This window comes from Vulpes lagopus, chromosome 1 (assembly GCF_018345385.1).
Source record: "Vulpes lagopus strain Blue_001 chromosome 1, ASM1834538v1, whole genome shotgun sequence".
In the NCBI taxonomy this organism is placed as follows: Eukaryota; Metazoa; Chordata; class Mammalia; order Carnivora; family Canidae; genus Vulpes; species Vulpes lagopus.
The window spans coordinates 155,451,407-155,467,030 of record NC_054824.1 but is presented as its reverse complement, the minus strand read 5'-3'; the positions used below and the strand labels follow the sequence as shown (position 1 = coordinate 155,467,030).

General features: G+C 50.3%; 1 protein-coding gene across 2 annotated transcripts in view; it reads right to left on the bottom strand.

The window, feature by feature from the left end:
* Positions 1–15,624, bottom strand: part of RCSD1 (RCSD domain containing 1) — a 71,238-nt gene that overhangs the window by 6,223 nt on the left and 49,391 nt on the right. The window contains exons 2-6 of one of the 2 annotated variants that reach the window (XM_041759096.1): positions 12,425–12,523; positions 11,260–11,349; positions 6,950–7,021; positions 3,510–3,713; positions 552–1,247 (exon numbers count right to left, since the gene is read on the bottom strand). In XM_041759096.1, coding sequence (XP_041615030.1) covers positions 552–1,247; positions 3,510–3,713; positions 6,950–7,021; positions 11,260–11,349; positions 12,425–12,523 — 1,161 coding nt within the window. The remainder of the gene's footprint in view (positions 1–551; positions 1,248–3,509; positions 3,714–6,949; positions 7,022–11,259; positions 11,350–12,424; positions 12,524–15,624) is intronic. The other variant, XM_041759085.1, reaches the window with a different exon arrangement.

Below are 15,624 nucleotides of genomic sequence, written 5' to 3'. Positions count from 1 at the left end.
GATTTTGGAGTTCTGACCTCCAGAATTGTGAGAAAATACATTTCTATGGTTTTAAGCCACCGAGTCTGTGGTAATTTGTTCTGGCAGCCCTCGCAAGCTAACATAGGAGGTGAATAACTAGCAATCTGTAGATGATCTAAACAGACACCCACGCTCACTGTGTCTCCCTTGCTTGTGCTCTGGGCTCCCCCCAGAGGACGCCCCGGCTGCTGCCACACTCAGCCCTCTCTAGCATGCCTAAGGAGCTGCAGGTCTCCCCTGCTGGCCGGGTTGATGGCAAGGTACCCCCTCCATCTCTGAGCTGAGTACAGGGCCCTGCCTCCTGGGCCTTCAGGAGCGCCAGATACCCACATGCACCCAGAGTACCCCAGGACGCCGAGTGCATGGGAAGGCCAGCACAGGGATGGTCTGTCTGTCCCTCACTGTCCACAGCGGCCTGTCTCAAGCCAGGGCCTTTGTTCCTGCACACCAGAGCCAATTTGTGAGGAAGGATGGGCAGGCACATGCCACCCCGGCCCTGCCTGCCTCAGCTGACCGTGTAGGCCACTTACCTCCGTCTTAGGGGCTGCATCACGGGGGTGGCCACCTGGCTCCAGACAGGCCCCCTCTTCATCCTTCTCCTGGCCTCTCCCCTGCTCAGGACTGCCGTGGCCCTCCACTCTTCCAGTGGGGCCTGGTGGGGCCTCCCCCACAGCTTCCTCCTCCAGCACCTCTGTGCCTTGGCTACCTTGTCTGGGCTCATCCTCTTCATTTCCTGCCCTCTCCTCCTTCACTTCTGCAGACTCTTCTGTCTTTTCTCCCGGGGCATTTTCTTCTGTGGGGCTCCCGCACCCATTCGCTGCCTCTGGGCTGGAGGCAAGGGCTGCTGGGACAGCCTCATTGGCAGCTGGAGGCGGGCCGGCCTCCTCTTCAGAGCCCCCCATGGCCTTCGGGCGATGCTGGGCTTCGTCCTGGGCCTTGCCCGTCTCCTCCTGCTTCTCTGTTCTGCTGGACGTCCTCCTCAGAGGAGGCTTCTCCTGGGACCCCGGCGGCCTCCCTGCTTCCTCTCCCACTGGCCCCTGGCTGGGTGCAGGGGACCCCGGGGCCTTGCTCTTGGACGAGAACACCTCATCCCCGTTCTCTTCCTTGGCACCATTCTCCTGGGATGACTCGGGGGCCCTGTAATCTCCCAGGTCCCCACAGTCTGACTGAGACCTTCGGAATCGCCTGGAGGGAGGGCGCCTTTTTATCGAGCCTCTCGTCCGAACCTGGAAGAACGAGGTAAGGGATATTATCCACAACCTGTGAAAGAGTTCCAGAGGGGGACTACGTGTCTTTCAGTGTCAGTCTGAAGGGCCGCTCTGTCTGCCAGCCTTTAAGGGTCATTTGATTTTCCATGAGAAGGGACCCCTGTGTGCTTTGTATCCTAGGCTAGAGCCCCAGGGCTGTGAAATCACAAGGGTAACCTGTGCGTTTTTTGCCTCACCTCCTGAAGATGCAAATGCTTGCCATCCACTAAAGAGAACCTACACTTTTATTATCCTGTAAGACATTAACCAGCGTGGTGTCTAATTTAGCAATTTAATTCTAACATTTGTTTTGTGTTTTTAGAGTTTTATTTATTTGACAGAGAGAGAAAGAGAGAGCGCAAGTGCATAAGCAGAGAGGCTTGCAGGCAGAGGGGAAGGGAACCTTGCTGAAGGGAACCTTGCTGCCGCAGAGCAAGGAGCCCCTGCAGGGCTCAATCTCACGACTGACAGTCCGGGGATCATGACCTGAGCTGAAGGTAGATGCTTAACCAATTGAGCTACCCAGGAGCCCCTAACATTTGTTTTTTTCAGTTGCCTATAAATAATCAGTTCTTTGAATGAGGTTTACCATCTTACAGGTTTCTTCACAAATTGACAAACTGCATAAAATGTCTCTCTGTTTTGCATAGGAGTCATGTTTTAACATTTAGGAAATTATATTTTGACAAAAGTGAACCCAACAGACAAGAGGATTAGGGGCCTGAAGATGGCCTGGGACCTCATGGGCACATAGCTGGACAGCCAATAACTGGCTTGGTCCCCTTCCCCAGCCTGCCCTCCCAGCCCTCCCCAGAGCCGGCTAATCCTGGGAACGCTGTGCAGCTAAACGCCTTCACTTTCCTGGGCTCAGGTCCACCATGAACAGAAACCTTGCTTTACGAGCCTCCAGCAGAGCTGCCTGAAAATCATCTCCTGTTTGGTAAGTGTGTGAATCTCAGGATCGCTCAGGCCTCATCTAGGCCCACTGGACTTTGCCAGACGTTCAGTGGAGAGGTTTATTTGGATTCTCTACTTTATTCAAATGGTGTGTCTTTTAAAATTATATATGTAGATAAAAATCTTATTTCATAAGACTCAAATCTTATTTTTGTAAATCTGATTTTCCCATTGGCTTACGTTTTGGTATTTGTTGATCCTAGATCCTTCTCAGAAATTTTGAGTGAATACTTGCCATATAAGGGCTCTTTCCTGAGACTATGGTTCGGCCAGCCCTGCAGGCTATCAAGGTCTGGCCCTGCCCCCGCAGTCAGCAAGGTTCAGGAATAATTTTGCCTGCACCGCGCTGGCCTCAGAAGGCTAAAGCCTCCATCCGGTTATTACAACTGGGTGGCCCGCCTCCCTGCTGACCCCACCTCCCTAGCGAGCACCTTGTGAAAAGGGGAAGCTCTGGCCTGGGTTCCTCTCAGTTGTCAGGCATCTCTGCTGGAGGGTCTCCACCCTATCCCCAGCCAGCAGGCTTAAGACTTAGCACCAGTTTGTTTCCTTGGGTTCTTCCTGTTTCTACACATTTGACCTTTTTCCCCATGGATTTTCTGAAATGGTTCAGAAGACACCCCTTTCCATCCATACCTGTAAAGTTCTCTCCATTTGCCATTACCCGGCATCAGATCCCTTTATGTTGGCCCTTGCCTGGCTCTGGCCCAGCTTTGCTGAGCACCTGCATGGGCTGTATCCAATTGTACCTCTGATTCTTACTGTGTACAGCAGGGCCGAGGATCTGATGAAAGAAACAGGCCCTATGTACATCTTTTTCAAACGGAACAGTTCGGATCCTCTTTAAACGGGGCAAGCTGCAGTAAGAATGAGTTGAGCCCATACTGGGACACTTAGATGTGTTTACATCAAGCCAGAACAGCGTGTTTTGGAGTCCTACTGACCCTGCCCACCCTCTGTGTGAATCACTGATCAGGGCTTTAGATTTTGTTTTCAACTTTTGACACAATGATCTGTGCAGCTGGGATCAGTTCTGAATTCTCAGCCCTCTCTCCACAAAGGCTAGAGCTCTCTATCTCCCAAGTGTGCCTTCTGGGTGAGTGGCACAGCTCCTGGGAGAGGAGATGAGAGAGGCAGGCCAGGTAGAGGGGCCATCTCAGTCACAGATCACTAGCAAGAAGAGATGTCCTTCTTTCCCCAGGACAACATCATGGCAGAAATAATTGAGGACTGTCCAGAGCCTACATCTCCACAGACATGCCACAGTGCTTTGAACCCAGACATTACCTTATTGTAACAAGGCAGATGGCTCCCTTCAGGAGGCTGGTCAAAGCTAACTGGCACCTCCTCTGGCTCCCCGGCCTGAGACCGCACACCGGGGCTGCTGGGGGTGGAAGGTGGGCTCTGGAATGGTGACACCACAGCCTTAAGCCCAGGACTCTTGGGGGAGGCCCCCGGTAGCAGGGCCGCTGGATCAAAAGCTAAATTGGCCTGCCAAGAGAAAGTGAGACATTTCAGATAGGGGTGGGAGAAGATGAGCGTTCCCGCTTGAGCTTGTTGGGTACGTGGCCCGGAACTGGTTGGGGCTAGGTAACACGAGGCTCTTTGTGCCACTTCCTCACCAACCATCCATTGTCATAGCATGTCCTTCCCCAGGAAGCACTGCATACTCAAGCCATCTCCTGCTACCTGACTTACCACAGGCTGCATTCCAGAATGCCCAGAAAGTACTGATTTGGGGCCAACAAAAATGTCCTGGATCAGCCCCAGCTTATAGACAGAGGCCGAGATAGCAACTGCCAGCACCTCAGGCACAGGGTCTCACAGCAAGTCAGCCCCTTTATCAGCTTTCTCGGCTGAGCCAGTAGTAGTCTCTGCTTACCGGATGCCTACTATTTGCTGGCACGTGCAGCTTTTCCCTCTACAATAGCCCTATATGCTCCCTTTTGTTCTCATTGCACACATCAGGAAAGTAGCTAAGGAGCCTGCCCTGGGATTCAAGCCAGGTCTGCTTGTCTCTCAAGGCGAGTTGGTAGATGGCCAGAGTGGTGTACACAGTAGGCTGCGCAGCCCTTGGAGGGAGTTAGCAGAACAGATGCCAGTGTGTGCTCCATCTGGGCCATTGTGGGGCAGGTGAAACCAGATTCAAATGAATCCGGAAGGCCACAAAGGGGAGAGATTACCCAAAGCGAACTGAGGTCTGAGGGAGCCAAAAATTGGGTATAGGAGGAGGCGGGGGTGGGGGGCAGGTCCATCTGGTGGCCCTGAGAAGATGGTGCAGAAGAGCTGTGTGGAACGCAGTCAGCACGGGTCCTCTTTAGCGCCATCTAGGGGCACTCCTCCTGCTTGGTCACCAAATCCGTGGACAGAGACTTCCTCCAGTCCTGGGGACCGCAGGGCCCTCACAGGGAAGGTAAAGGCATGAGGGGCAGATGGTGCAGAGGGAAGCTCTCCATACAGAGCTAACTGCAAGACTTGGATCTTTCACTTAATAGGTGTGTGATCTTCAGTGAGTCCAATAAATAGCCTTTCTGAGTCTCAGATTCTTTATTTGTCCAAACCAGTGAGCCTGACCTGAATAATCTTCTGTGATCTAGTCCCTGGCGCTCTCTCCAGCCACCACCCACTCGTACCCCACACCCACCCCCTCCTCCCAGAGCTCCCTCAGGGCTCCCTTTCTCCAGCGGGGCTCTGTTGTCTTGGGGAACTCCTGCGTGTGCTTTAGGACCTGCAGGCTACACAGCATTATTCATGTTTAGAAAAGTGTCAGTATTTCTCCTGTGATTTTAAGAAAAAACTTAGAAGATGGGCAAGACTGAGTTGTGGTAAGAATTAAAAATATGAAAGTTACAAGGCAATGCTGTGAACACAAGCCATGTTAAGGAGCAGCATGTGATGAGTACCAGGGGCAGGTTTGGTCACAGGGCTTCAGGGCAGTGGATACTTAGGCTGGGTGATAAAGGAGGTCTCCCTCCCTGCCCAGTTCCAAGCGTGGAAAGTTCCCTCTCTAAGACTGCTTGCAAACAAAAGACATCTCGCTAGCCAGCAGGAAACCTGAACTCTGAATTATGGAGTACTCCAGTGAGGAAAAATCATATTTCATAACTCATCTAATAGAATATTTAGATGAAAAGTCTAGCTGATGGTGCATTTCTTGGTTCTTGCCCCCTCCCCCCACCCCCATCCTTCCCAACAAAGTAAAGTCCCTATGGAATCTGGCCAAATTGTCATCCTGTTGCTGATATTCTTAATGAGATTGAATGACTGGCGAACACAACCTCGTCCTCAGTTGCTATGCTTCCCAGAGAGGCTCTTTACTGATGGGAAAGGGGAGGGAGCCCAAGACTGTGGGCACAGAGCATGCACGCACTAATTCCTGGCACTCAGATGAGGGCTGAGGTGGGCTTCAGGGAGGCAAAGGTGCGGGTCCTGGCTGGCTACTATGGGCCATGTCCACATCTGGATCCCATCCGAGAGATCCCCCTCCCGTACATGGGATCCCTACAAGCCTCCCAGTGTGACAGACAGCCCCACTCATTCTGTGCAGCTGGAGTGCCACAAGGGCAATGGAGCCCCCCTCCCACCCTCCACAGAATGGGCTCATGACCAGAAACCAGAGATGCTTTCTTTAACCCCAAATCAGGCTGGGGGCCAAATCCCAGGGCTCTCCCAGAGGTGGAATTGCAGAAGCTGTGGCTACTTGTCTTGACACACCCCTAATAATGGCTCCAGAACAAAGTAGATGAGCTGTTTTCTTAGTTGGGCCCAGATGGAGGATACAGTGTGTAAGAGCTTGCACAGAGCCTGTGGTTAAAGCCGGAGCGGCCTTCATGGGCCCGCCCAGACATACGCCAACCATACCCTGTGCTTTAGCTCACACTGTTCCCCCCCTCAGGAGCACCTTCCTCCTTCCTTTCCAGCAACCCGTCCTTGAGGACTGACACGGGGTATAGGTGTTTCATAAACCATTCATTAACTCCTCCTGCCTGCTCTGCTGTTTTCTTGCTCTAAAATTCTAGACCAGTGGTCCAGGAGACATTTGGGAATGCCTAGAAACGTTTTTTTTACTGTCACAACTTGTTGGAGAGTGCTCCTGCCACCTGGTGGGTAGGGACTGGGATGCTGCTAAACATCTTGCAACGCACAAGGCAGTGCCCTGCCACAAAATTATCCTGACCAAATGTTGCCCAGGTTGAGAAACCCTGACGTAAAGCAGGAGTCGGGTGGTTACACACCCTTTAGGTCTCGGTATTTACTCTCCAGGAAAGTCGGCTATGAGCACGATGGCGGGGGCTCTGGGCTCACAAGGTGATAGGTAGAGAGGTAGGCTTTCCAAACAACAGATTTGGCCCCATCGAAGCAATGCCTACCAGCTGAATTTCAGTCCTGTGTTAAAATCAAAATGGGGTGTGGGGGCATTCAGACCTTGGGAGAGAGGACTTGGCTAGTCCTGGAGTGTTTCCTGTGCTATATATAGTGTCTTTTTCCAGACTCTTGAGGCACCCCATTATCCACCAACCACCATTAGCTGTTTACTACATGAGCTCATGCTTGATGTGATCCTTATTTTAGCCCTTGGCCCCTAGATAGAGCTCCTTATCCTCCATAGCTGGTTCTCAGAGATCAACTCTTCAGGTGACAGATGGTACTACCCCCGGGAGTCCCAAAGACATGCCGATGTTGGATAAGAGATGGTGTGGGGTCAGAGGTAACCATACTGCACTTACCTGAAGCTTCTCAATCAGAGGAGAGCTCTTCACCTTGACTTTAGGAGGATGGCTTGCATTGGATGGTGATTTCTATGGAGCAAATGGACCAAGACAATGAAATGAGTGAGGTGAAGGGAGGTGGCATTCTGGCTGGAGTCCACAAAGCACAAGTGGAAGAAGAGGAGCAGAAGTTGGTCTCAAACTTTCCCACTTAGCTGCAGCCTCTCCTACTTACCTGGTCAGGGCCTGGGCTGGCATAGACTACCCTCCACCCCTTCCTCCATCTCACAGCTAACAAGACCACTTGAATCTATGAATCAGAGCTGGCAGGACAGATGTCTGAAACACGGGAGGCCCCCTGATCCAGGAAGGATGACTTCATGGTCATTACGAGAGAACAGACTCCATTTGATGGGATGAGATCTTCACCTCATGACTTTCAACAAAGTGAGCCAACCATAGGAGGGAATTCCAAAGAGAAAGGGTGAAATGACCATGTGTTCTGTTTGCACAAACAAAACAAGAAGCCATAGACCATGAGGTGAAACCTCATGGAGTTAACCGAAATCCCTCCCTTGAACTAATGTTATTTTGGAAAATCCCACCAATAGTGTTATTTATAGATTATCCTTTTCCAAAACATTGACTTCATTTCAATTAAGCAGACATTTATTATCTACTACATTCCAGGCATTGTGTTGGTTATATGAATATGAGTATGATTTCGTCCCTGGCCTCTAGAAGCAGTCAATGGCTAATACATATGCATAAAAACATACATACATTCTGTTAGTTGGAGATATTTTTGTGATGAATGTATGTCAGGAAATCTGTCTCTATTTTATTTTATCTAAAAAATGGACTTCTTGTTTTGTGTAAAGTCCCTGCAGCTTGAGTCTGGTTCCACAGGTAAACTGATCCTCAACATGCAGGAGTGATGACAGTGATGATGATGGTGATGATGGTGACTTTCACGTTGTTTAGCAGAGGCCAAGGCAGAAAAGGGACTTTTCTACAGTTTGGAGATCAAGCGTATGTTACGGGCTCCTCGCTCCCATGTAATTAGTTTACCTGAATCATAAAAAGAAGAATAACACCAATCTCTTGGAAATATTCTGAGATATTTATTGGGAGCTGATTGTTAGTGATGGAAGGAGGAAGACTTACTCAATCGAACTCCTTGTGACTTTTTTAAGGCCCAGCACTGAATGAGAAGCATGGGAGTGGTAGTTTCCAGTTGGGACTCTGCCTTTGACAGGAGCCAGAGGGGTGCCCTGGCCTCAGCCTCCTCAACCATGACTCAGACAGGTGGGTTAGAATAAATGATTAGTGGGATGCCTGGCTGGCTTAGTCAGGTAAGTGGATGACTACTAATTTCTACTCAGGTCACGATCCCAGGGTCCTGGGATTGAGCCCTACTTTGGGCTCCCTGCTCAGCAGGGAGTCTGCTTCTCCCTTCCTTTGCCCCTCTCCTCACTTTATGCATGTTCTTGTGCTCATTCTCTCTCTCTCAAATAAATAATACGATTTAAAAAATGATTCTAAGGACTCTGCCGCTTGAAGGTGTCTCTGGCTCCATGAGTTTACACTGTCAGACATATTCCTAGAACAATCTTGCAAGGAGCTATGTGTCCCAGTTGAATACAAAGAGCTTCTAGCCCCAAATCAGTTGTTCCTTTTTTTTTTTTTTTTGAGATTTTACTTATTTATTTGAGAGAGCAGGTGAGGATGAGTGGGAGGCAGAGGTAGAGGGAAAGGGAGAAGCAGATTCCCCATTGAGCCAAGGGATCATTCCAAGACCCTGAGGTCATGACCTGAGCTGAAGGCAGATGATTAAATTCCTGAGCCACCCAGGTGCCCGCCAAACCAGTTGTTCTTAATTTCTGTGCTTTATGGTGAAATTTCACATGAGCCAGTATTTCTAAAGATACTGTTTTGGGAACTGCAACAATGATTTTGCTTACAAAGCTCACTTTATGTAATACCAGAAACTCTTCTCTTTCCCAAGTGACCACTGTCTTCTGAAGAGGGTGGACATTCAATAACACAGCCTGTTCACTATAGGACAGCCCTGGGGACCCAGCTCCTGCTCCACAAAATCCTTGTTGATTTGAATTTAACTGCAAAGCTGAAGATTCATTCCAAAATAGCAGCTAGTGCAGTTCCTGGGTACGGCAGCAGGTGACAGCATTTCCTCTGGCATTTAATACAGGACTCCAGGCCAGTGGCCGCGGAGAAAAACCCGCCTCCAGCTCTGTGTATCAGTTTATATGTGTACATGTGACACTCCTGTAATGTCTAGAAATTATTAACCTGATTTTTCAGATGGGAGTGCTTTTCAGCCCTTCTCAGGCAGAAGAGGGAGGGTCTGCTGCTATACTAAATACTGTTGAGGTTGGGTCCTGCAGAGAGGGATAACTCCTCTGGTCACCCCACTGGCTCAGGCCTGAGCAGGACTAGGGAGGAGGCAGGAGTGAAGAAGGGATGGAAAGAGCCTTCCCTGCCCTGTGCATTGGGAACTAAGCAGCAGCCTGACTGCCCCGCCCCGACCCTGAGGCCCCCTGAGGCTTCCAGAGTTAGGGCTTCTGCAGGCTGGGCTTAAAGAGTGGAGAAGAGCTGAGGGCAGCAGCCTCCATCCAGCCCAGCCAAACAAAGCTGGTTGTTCTCTATTTCTACGTGATTTTCAAGTGACAGAAAGTGCTTCCATTGATCCTGGAAGCAATGTCCTTCCTATGTGCAAGCAGCCTGTCACTCTAGGCAGGATTTTTGTTCTAAAACCTAGCCTCCTATTATTCATCTAGCCCTTGGCTCACACTTGCCGTTTAGCTTCTGGGTGGTGCCCCGTGGGATGAACCTGTAGATTTATTTCTCCCAGAGCCAATGAACTAACCTGACTCACTCTGCTTTTATTTCAGGGAATAAAATGGCCCAGTTCTGTCCCCATCTGGTTAGTGTTCCTGTCCCATTTCACAAATAAGGAAGTAGGCTCCGTGCAGGACAGGGGCTTCTCCAGGGCTAAGTCCAAGTCATCAGAGGGCAGCATCACAGTAGGCTCCTAATGGCTATGGCCTCAACAGGTGGCCTGGCACAGACACCAAGCCCCGAGGGCTAAAAGTCACAAGGAGAAGTTGACCCCATAAGGAGAAGTTGTTGGAATGTATTTGGCCATAGCACTAGCTAATAACTCCGTGAAGCCACAGAATCATCATATCAGTGCTTGAAGAAATGACAACAAAAACCTCAATTTTTAAAAACTGTGAGATTGGGATTCCCACTCCTGAAGGAGACCCTTGTTCTGTGCCTGGGGGAGTAGTCTCAGAGCAGTGGGGCTCTAGATGCCCGCACCCCCATAGAGCAGGAGCAGCAATGAGTTCCTGCTTTCCCTGATGGGTTGCAGCATGTAAGCCTTGGGCGGGAAAGGCTTGAAAACTGTTGCTTGACCCCACATGGTCACTACAACAGGTGCTCACAGTCACACGGGTATCTAGTATTTATGGTCAGGTCGCTGGTCCCCAAAAAGGAAGGGGGAGAGAGGTAGTTGAAGTGGGATTTGGAAACTGAACTGTCTTTGGCTGGCTTGCTCTCTCTTGGGGTTGGCCTCCCAGGATGGACAAGAAGAACACGCAAGTTCATTTCTGGAGGACCATGACGTACTACAGTGAAGGTTCACAGAGCTGCTGGGACGGGGTGCAGAGAAGTCACTCTTACAGCTACAATTAGATAAATAAGGGTAGTACATACCCAGTCTGGCAATCTATTGCTGGCTATGATCTGTGATACCAGAGCCTTTCTTTTGTTGGTAACATTGGCTATTTATATGGGGAGGCAATGAGGCCTCTGTGTGCTCTGATTTTCTTCCAATGGTCCAAAACAGAGGCCAGCCATTACAAGGATAGCACGGAGCCACAGTACTCTCTTGTGTGGTGACTCTGCCTTATGTATGTGTAGCCTCTCTTTCCAGGTGACTTCTCCACAAGGAAGATCATAGAGTTGGACCTGGAGTAAAATATAACTTTTGTGACTCCTGAAGGTGGCGTGGTAATACTGTATGGCCTGTTCTCTTTGCTGAAATTCTCAGGCTTGGAAAACAGTGTTCCTGTCCTAGACAAATCCTGAAGGAGGCCCCAGAGAAAATGTAGAAAGGAACCTGATGTCCCAGTAAAGGATTCTGGAAGCCTTGAGAAGAGGAGATTCAGCCCTAAACCTGAAAGGGAGACATGGCCTGCACAGGTTTCAAGGTCTAAATGTGTGCATTTTGTGCCCCCTCCTAGAAGAAGGAGAAAGCAGATCCATAACCAGTGTCCCCTGAGCCCTGGCATAGCACTTACCTCCTCACCATTCTGGCCCAGCTCTACCTTGGGGGGGAACAGGGGGAGGGAGCAGGGTGGTTTCCTCCTTGTTGGTTTACAGGCTGGTGTCTAGAGGGAGGGGGACAGACAGACACACAGAGAGAGAAAGAGAGAGCTAATCAGGCAACAGGGAGGAAGAGAAGGAAGTGGAAGCTGGTTTTAGGAATGGTCAGGGATGTCTGGAGAGAAAGGATGGAGGGAGGCGTTGCCTGTCTTTAAGGCTGCCCAATAGCTATATGCATTAATTCTATTCCACTGTTGACCCCTTTGGACTTCCAGGCTCCTGTCCTGATCATTTTCTGCTGGAGCATCTTCTTTTACTTGAGATTCATTGGCCTGAGACAACATCTCAAAATGACACCTGCTTCCAGCTTCCAAGCTCTGACAGCACCTTAGATCAACACTATCTTCTTCACCCTTTATGACATTCCTGTACTGTCTGATTTTTTTCAGATGGGAAAACAAAAGCACAAAATACTATGCCTAAAAAAGCATGATTGATAGCTATGCCCTTGTTTGCCTCAAGGGGCCACCCCCCACCTTGGGGTGCTCCTCCTTCCTGTCACTCCTAATGAGCCCTTCATACTGTGGGACTAGATCTCTCTAGCACTCTCTCTTTTCACACTGTCCTCTCCAGCAGGATCCCCCGGAGCCCATGGGTCAATGGATCCCTGGTTTCCTAACTGAATGCACTTCCCTGAGGGTTTTTCTTCCTCTTCAATTCTCCATTTGGAATCCGCCCTGGGTCTTGCCTTGCTCCAGACCCCTGGGCTCTGGGGCAGGAGTCGAGCGTGGTCATCTCTTTATTCTGAACCAGTCCAGGCCTGGCACGGCAGGGCAGGATCTAAGTCTCCCATAGTGGATGATGAAGATGGAAATGGATCCAGACTCCCATCTTTCCAGCTCTCTGCCCTGTGTCTCCTCCCTCCCGGCCAGAGTGTAAGCCTCGCTCTGGTGGGGAAAGATCCTGCACAGGCCCAGCCACATGGCCACATTCCTCACATTCAGAGGGACCCCTCTCTGGCTTCTCTTCCTAATTTGGTAATTACCAAGCCTCCTCCCTCCCTCTCCTCTGGGCCTGACCCAGACTTCCCCTTCCTCCAGCCCCCTCCCAGAAGAGGGGCTCAGAAGCCGCCTGACTCACCTCCTTTGCAGCAGCAGCCTGCTCCCTGAACAGCCCAGCCAGCTGGGCCACTGAGGGGGGCGCCGATTCATCCACTTTGGCACTGGGCTCTGATCTTTCCTGGCAAACCAAAGGGAAGCGAAAGTTAATCGACAAATGTACACTTGGCTCTTCTCAAGTGTTGTTCCTGGGTGCCACACAAGGCACTTGTTTTGTGGCCATGAGCAGGGAAGCTGTGACAATGAGGTATTTCAATAGCCTCTTGCAATTGGCCCCTGCATCCGAGGATTTTTTTTTTAAGATTTTATTTATTTATTCATGAGACACACACACACACACACACACACACACACACACACACAGAGAGAGAGAGAGAGAGAGAGAGAGAGAGAGAGAGAGAGGTAGAGACACAGGCAGAGGGAGAAGCAGGCTCCATGCAGGGAGTCTGACGTGGTACTCGATCTGGGGTCTCCAGGATCACTCCCTGGGCTGAAGGCAGGCGCCAAACCACTGAGCCACCCAGGGAGCTCATGGGATTTTAAAAATCATCCAGTCAACCACATTTAGTGCATATTTACGATGTGCTCAGTCCTGGGTGTGTCTCTGGGGGTCTGGAGAGGAACAAAACTTGGTCTTGTTCCCAAGAGGTACCCAGGAATCTGGGAAGTGTACAAGCCCCTTGTTCCTCATTCTTCAAAGACCCAGGCTGAAAAGAGGGTATCGCATAGATGGCACAGGAGTCTCCTTCCCTTGGTCAGAAGAGGCTTTCAGAAATGGGGGCTGGCAAGATGCCTTGGAAAGCAGGGCTTGTAGTGTATAGAATGGGGTAAGCAAGTGCCCTTTATTGAACTTTTAACCTGTATATGTCCTGTCCTCTCTCCATGAGTGCCTTGGACAAAGAAGTGTGTGGTATATATTTAATTATAAAGAATTAATAAGAAATTATTAATTGATAAATTAATAAAGAAATTAATAAAGAAATAATATGAGGGGCAGGTAGTATGGCCGATGAAAGCTGGACCACCTGGACTCAACCCCTGGGTGGTTCCCTGTCTTATGGGCTCAGTGACCAGGGCAAATGGCTTTACTTCCCTGTGCCTCGACAGGGATAATAGTCATAAAGCACTCCTAGGGCTGGTCTGCAGACTGAATGATTCACTTAAGAGCTTTAGAAGGCTTGTTATTACTATCGGAGATCTGGTGATTCAGGTTAGGTACGCGCACGATGCGCTTCTGCTCTGCACGGCGTCCTCACCGAGAGACCTCATTCCTCTCCCACTCTGTTCCTTTGTGCTGGAGGAACCACCTGGAGGGTAGACTTCTCCAAGTTGGCCACAAGCATGCCTGTGCCCCTGCTCTGTCACTGGTCCTCTGCGGCCACCCCTCGAGGTGCCTCCAGGCTGCTGAGCTGACCGAGATGTACCCTGGCCACTGTTGGCTCCCACGTGCCCCTGGTCACAGAGACACATGCAGTGAGTCAGTGAGTGCCACCAGTGGCCACCTCCTTCTGCCGAGTTGCATGTGGCCCACGTAACCACCTGGCTTTAGTATTTTTTCAGTGTCCAGTCCTATAGACATTAGACTTTTGGTGTTTGGGACCACAATGATGGCTGCAAACTCCCTCTGCCACGTCTCCTCCGCAAACTGGCTGACCCAAGAAAGTCTCTCTTTATCCCTCCAGGGGGCTTGTGGCCCGGCCCACAAAGACAAGGCATGCCTCCTTCCAGCTGCAGGCTTGCGCCCTTATAGGCTGCATGCTCACACTCACACATGCATGCGTGAGCAACAAGCTCATGTGCACACACTTCTAGGTCCCTCCTTCTGTGCTCTAAGGTGTCTCCAGCCTTTCTTATTTGGGTGCTCCCTCCAAAGCAAATGTCACTGGTCGTCCTAGACCTGCTTGGTTGGACCAGGGGCAGGGCAAGCCCCAACCCCTCACTAACTTTTGGTTGTGAAGTTAAGTAAATGGGGCCGAGCTCCACAGAGAAGGCTTTGCTTAGACATGGAAAGGCATGGCTGGGAGCACAGACCTTCAGATCTGCGAACAGGCTGTTCTGGAAGAAAGAACAGTTGGTCTTTACTGTTTCCTGTTATAATTCAAGGTCAAGCCCATTCCAGCCTAAGCACCCAATACTGACTTTGCACAAAGATGTGAAAGGATTCACCTCCGTTCAGGGTGCCAGGGCTACCCATAATGCCAGGGAGGCGTGGGGGCATCTGAGGCCCACTGAGTCGTGCCCTGCTGGGCAGTGCTCACAGGACTCACACCTGTCTGCCTTCCACACCTGCCATGATGGGCGTGGTCACAGGCAAACATCTTGTCCCTCAGGAGCTACTGAGAGGCTTTAGGCACAGTGTGATTAACTGAGCCACTCTTGGCAAAGACGCTGGGCTGATTGGTTTGTCCATCTGTCTAACTTCCTGCCCACATAACAGATCAGTCTCTCTGTCCATGGCTATTTATTGCTCGGGTCCTGCTGACAGCGTACTTTACCTCAGCTTCGAAGGCACCAATCACTGGTGTGCAGGAAGATACATTCCAGATAAAAATAGAGCTGTACAGGAATAAAAAACTCCTCCCTAACTTCCTTGTCTCAAAACTGGGCTTGGCAAGGGGCTCAGAAATGATAGAACTATGAGGCTTCTGGAAGCATTTAGGGCTTAAAAGCTGGGTTGAAGGAAAGATTATGATATATCTGAGTTTGTTTTCCTGGAGCCCAATGAATGACTTTTCTTTAGAATGGCTAAGGACTCCAGAGCTTGTTGAAGCCTGGCAAATCCACTCACCACCAGTCCCTGTCCAGACTCTTCTTCTGTGCTGGCACACAGAAGCCCAGAGAGGGCAAGTAAGTTAGCCAGAGTCACACAGGCGAAGCCAAACAGGATAATCTATGAAACACTTTACTCCAACACCTGATAATCCAGCAAGCGGTATCAGGCGAGTAGTATAATTTGTGAAGGTGCTTTGAAAACTGCGAAGTGCTATATATAAAAAGTGAAATTATTCTTAGCCACTGGGTTGCACAGGTACAATGGGAGAAGCATACCCTTGGAGACGGGCAGAAGTCAATGGCCCAGCCTGTTTGAGGCTCTGCCTGGATTTCGCCTTATGATTCTGGCAGGTGCAACTACTAACCTCCACCAGTGGTTCAAAGGCAATTCCTCAGTTCCAGGTTAGCGAGCGACTTCTCTAGCTTTCTCTCTCAGCACTGTGGCTGCTT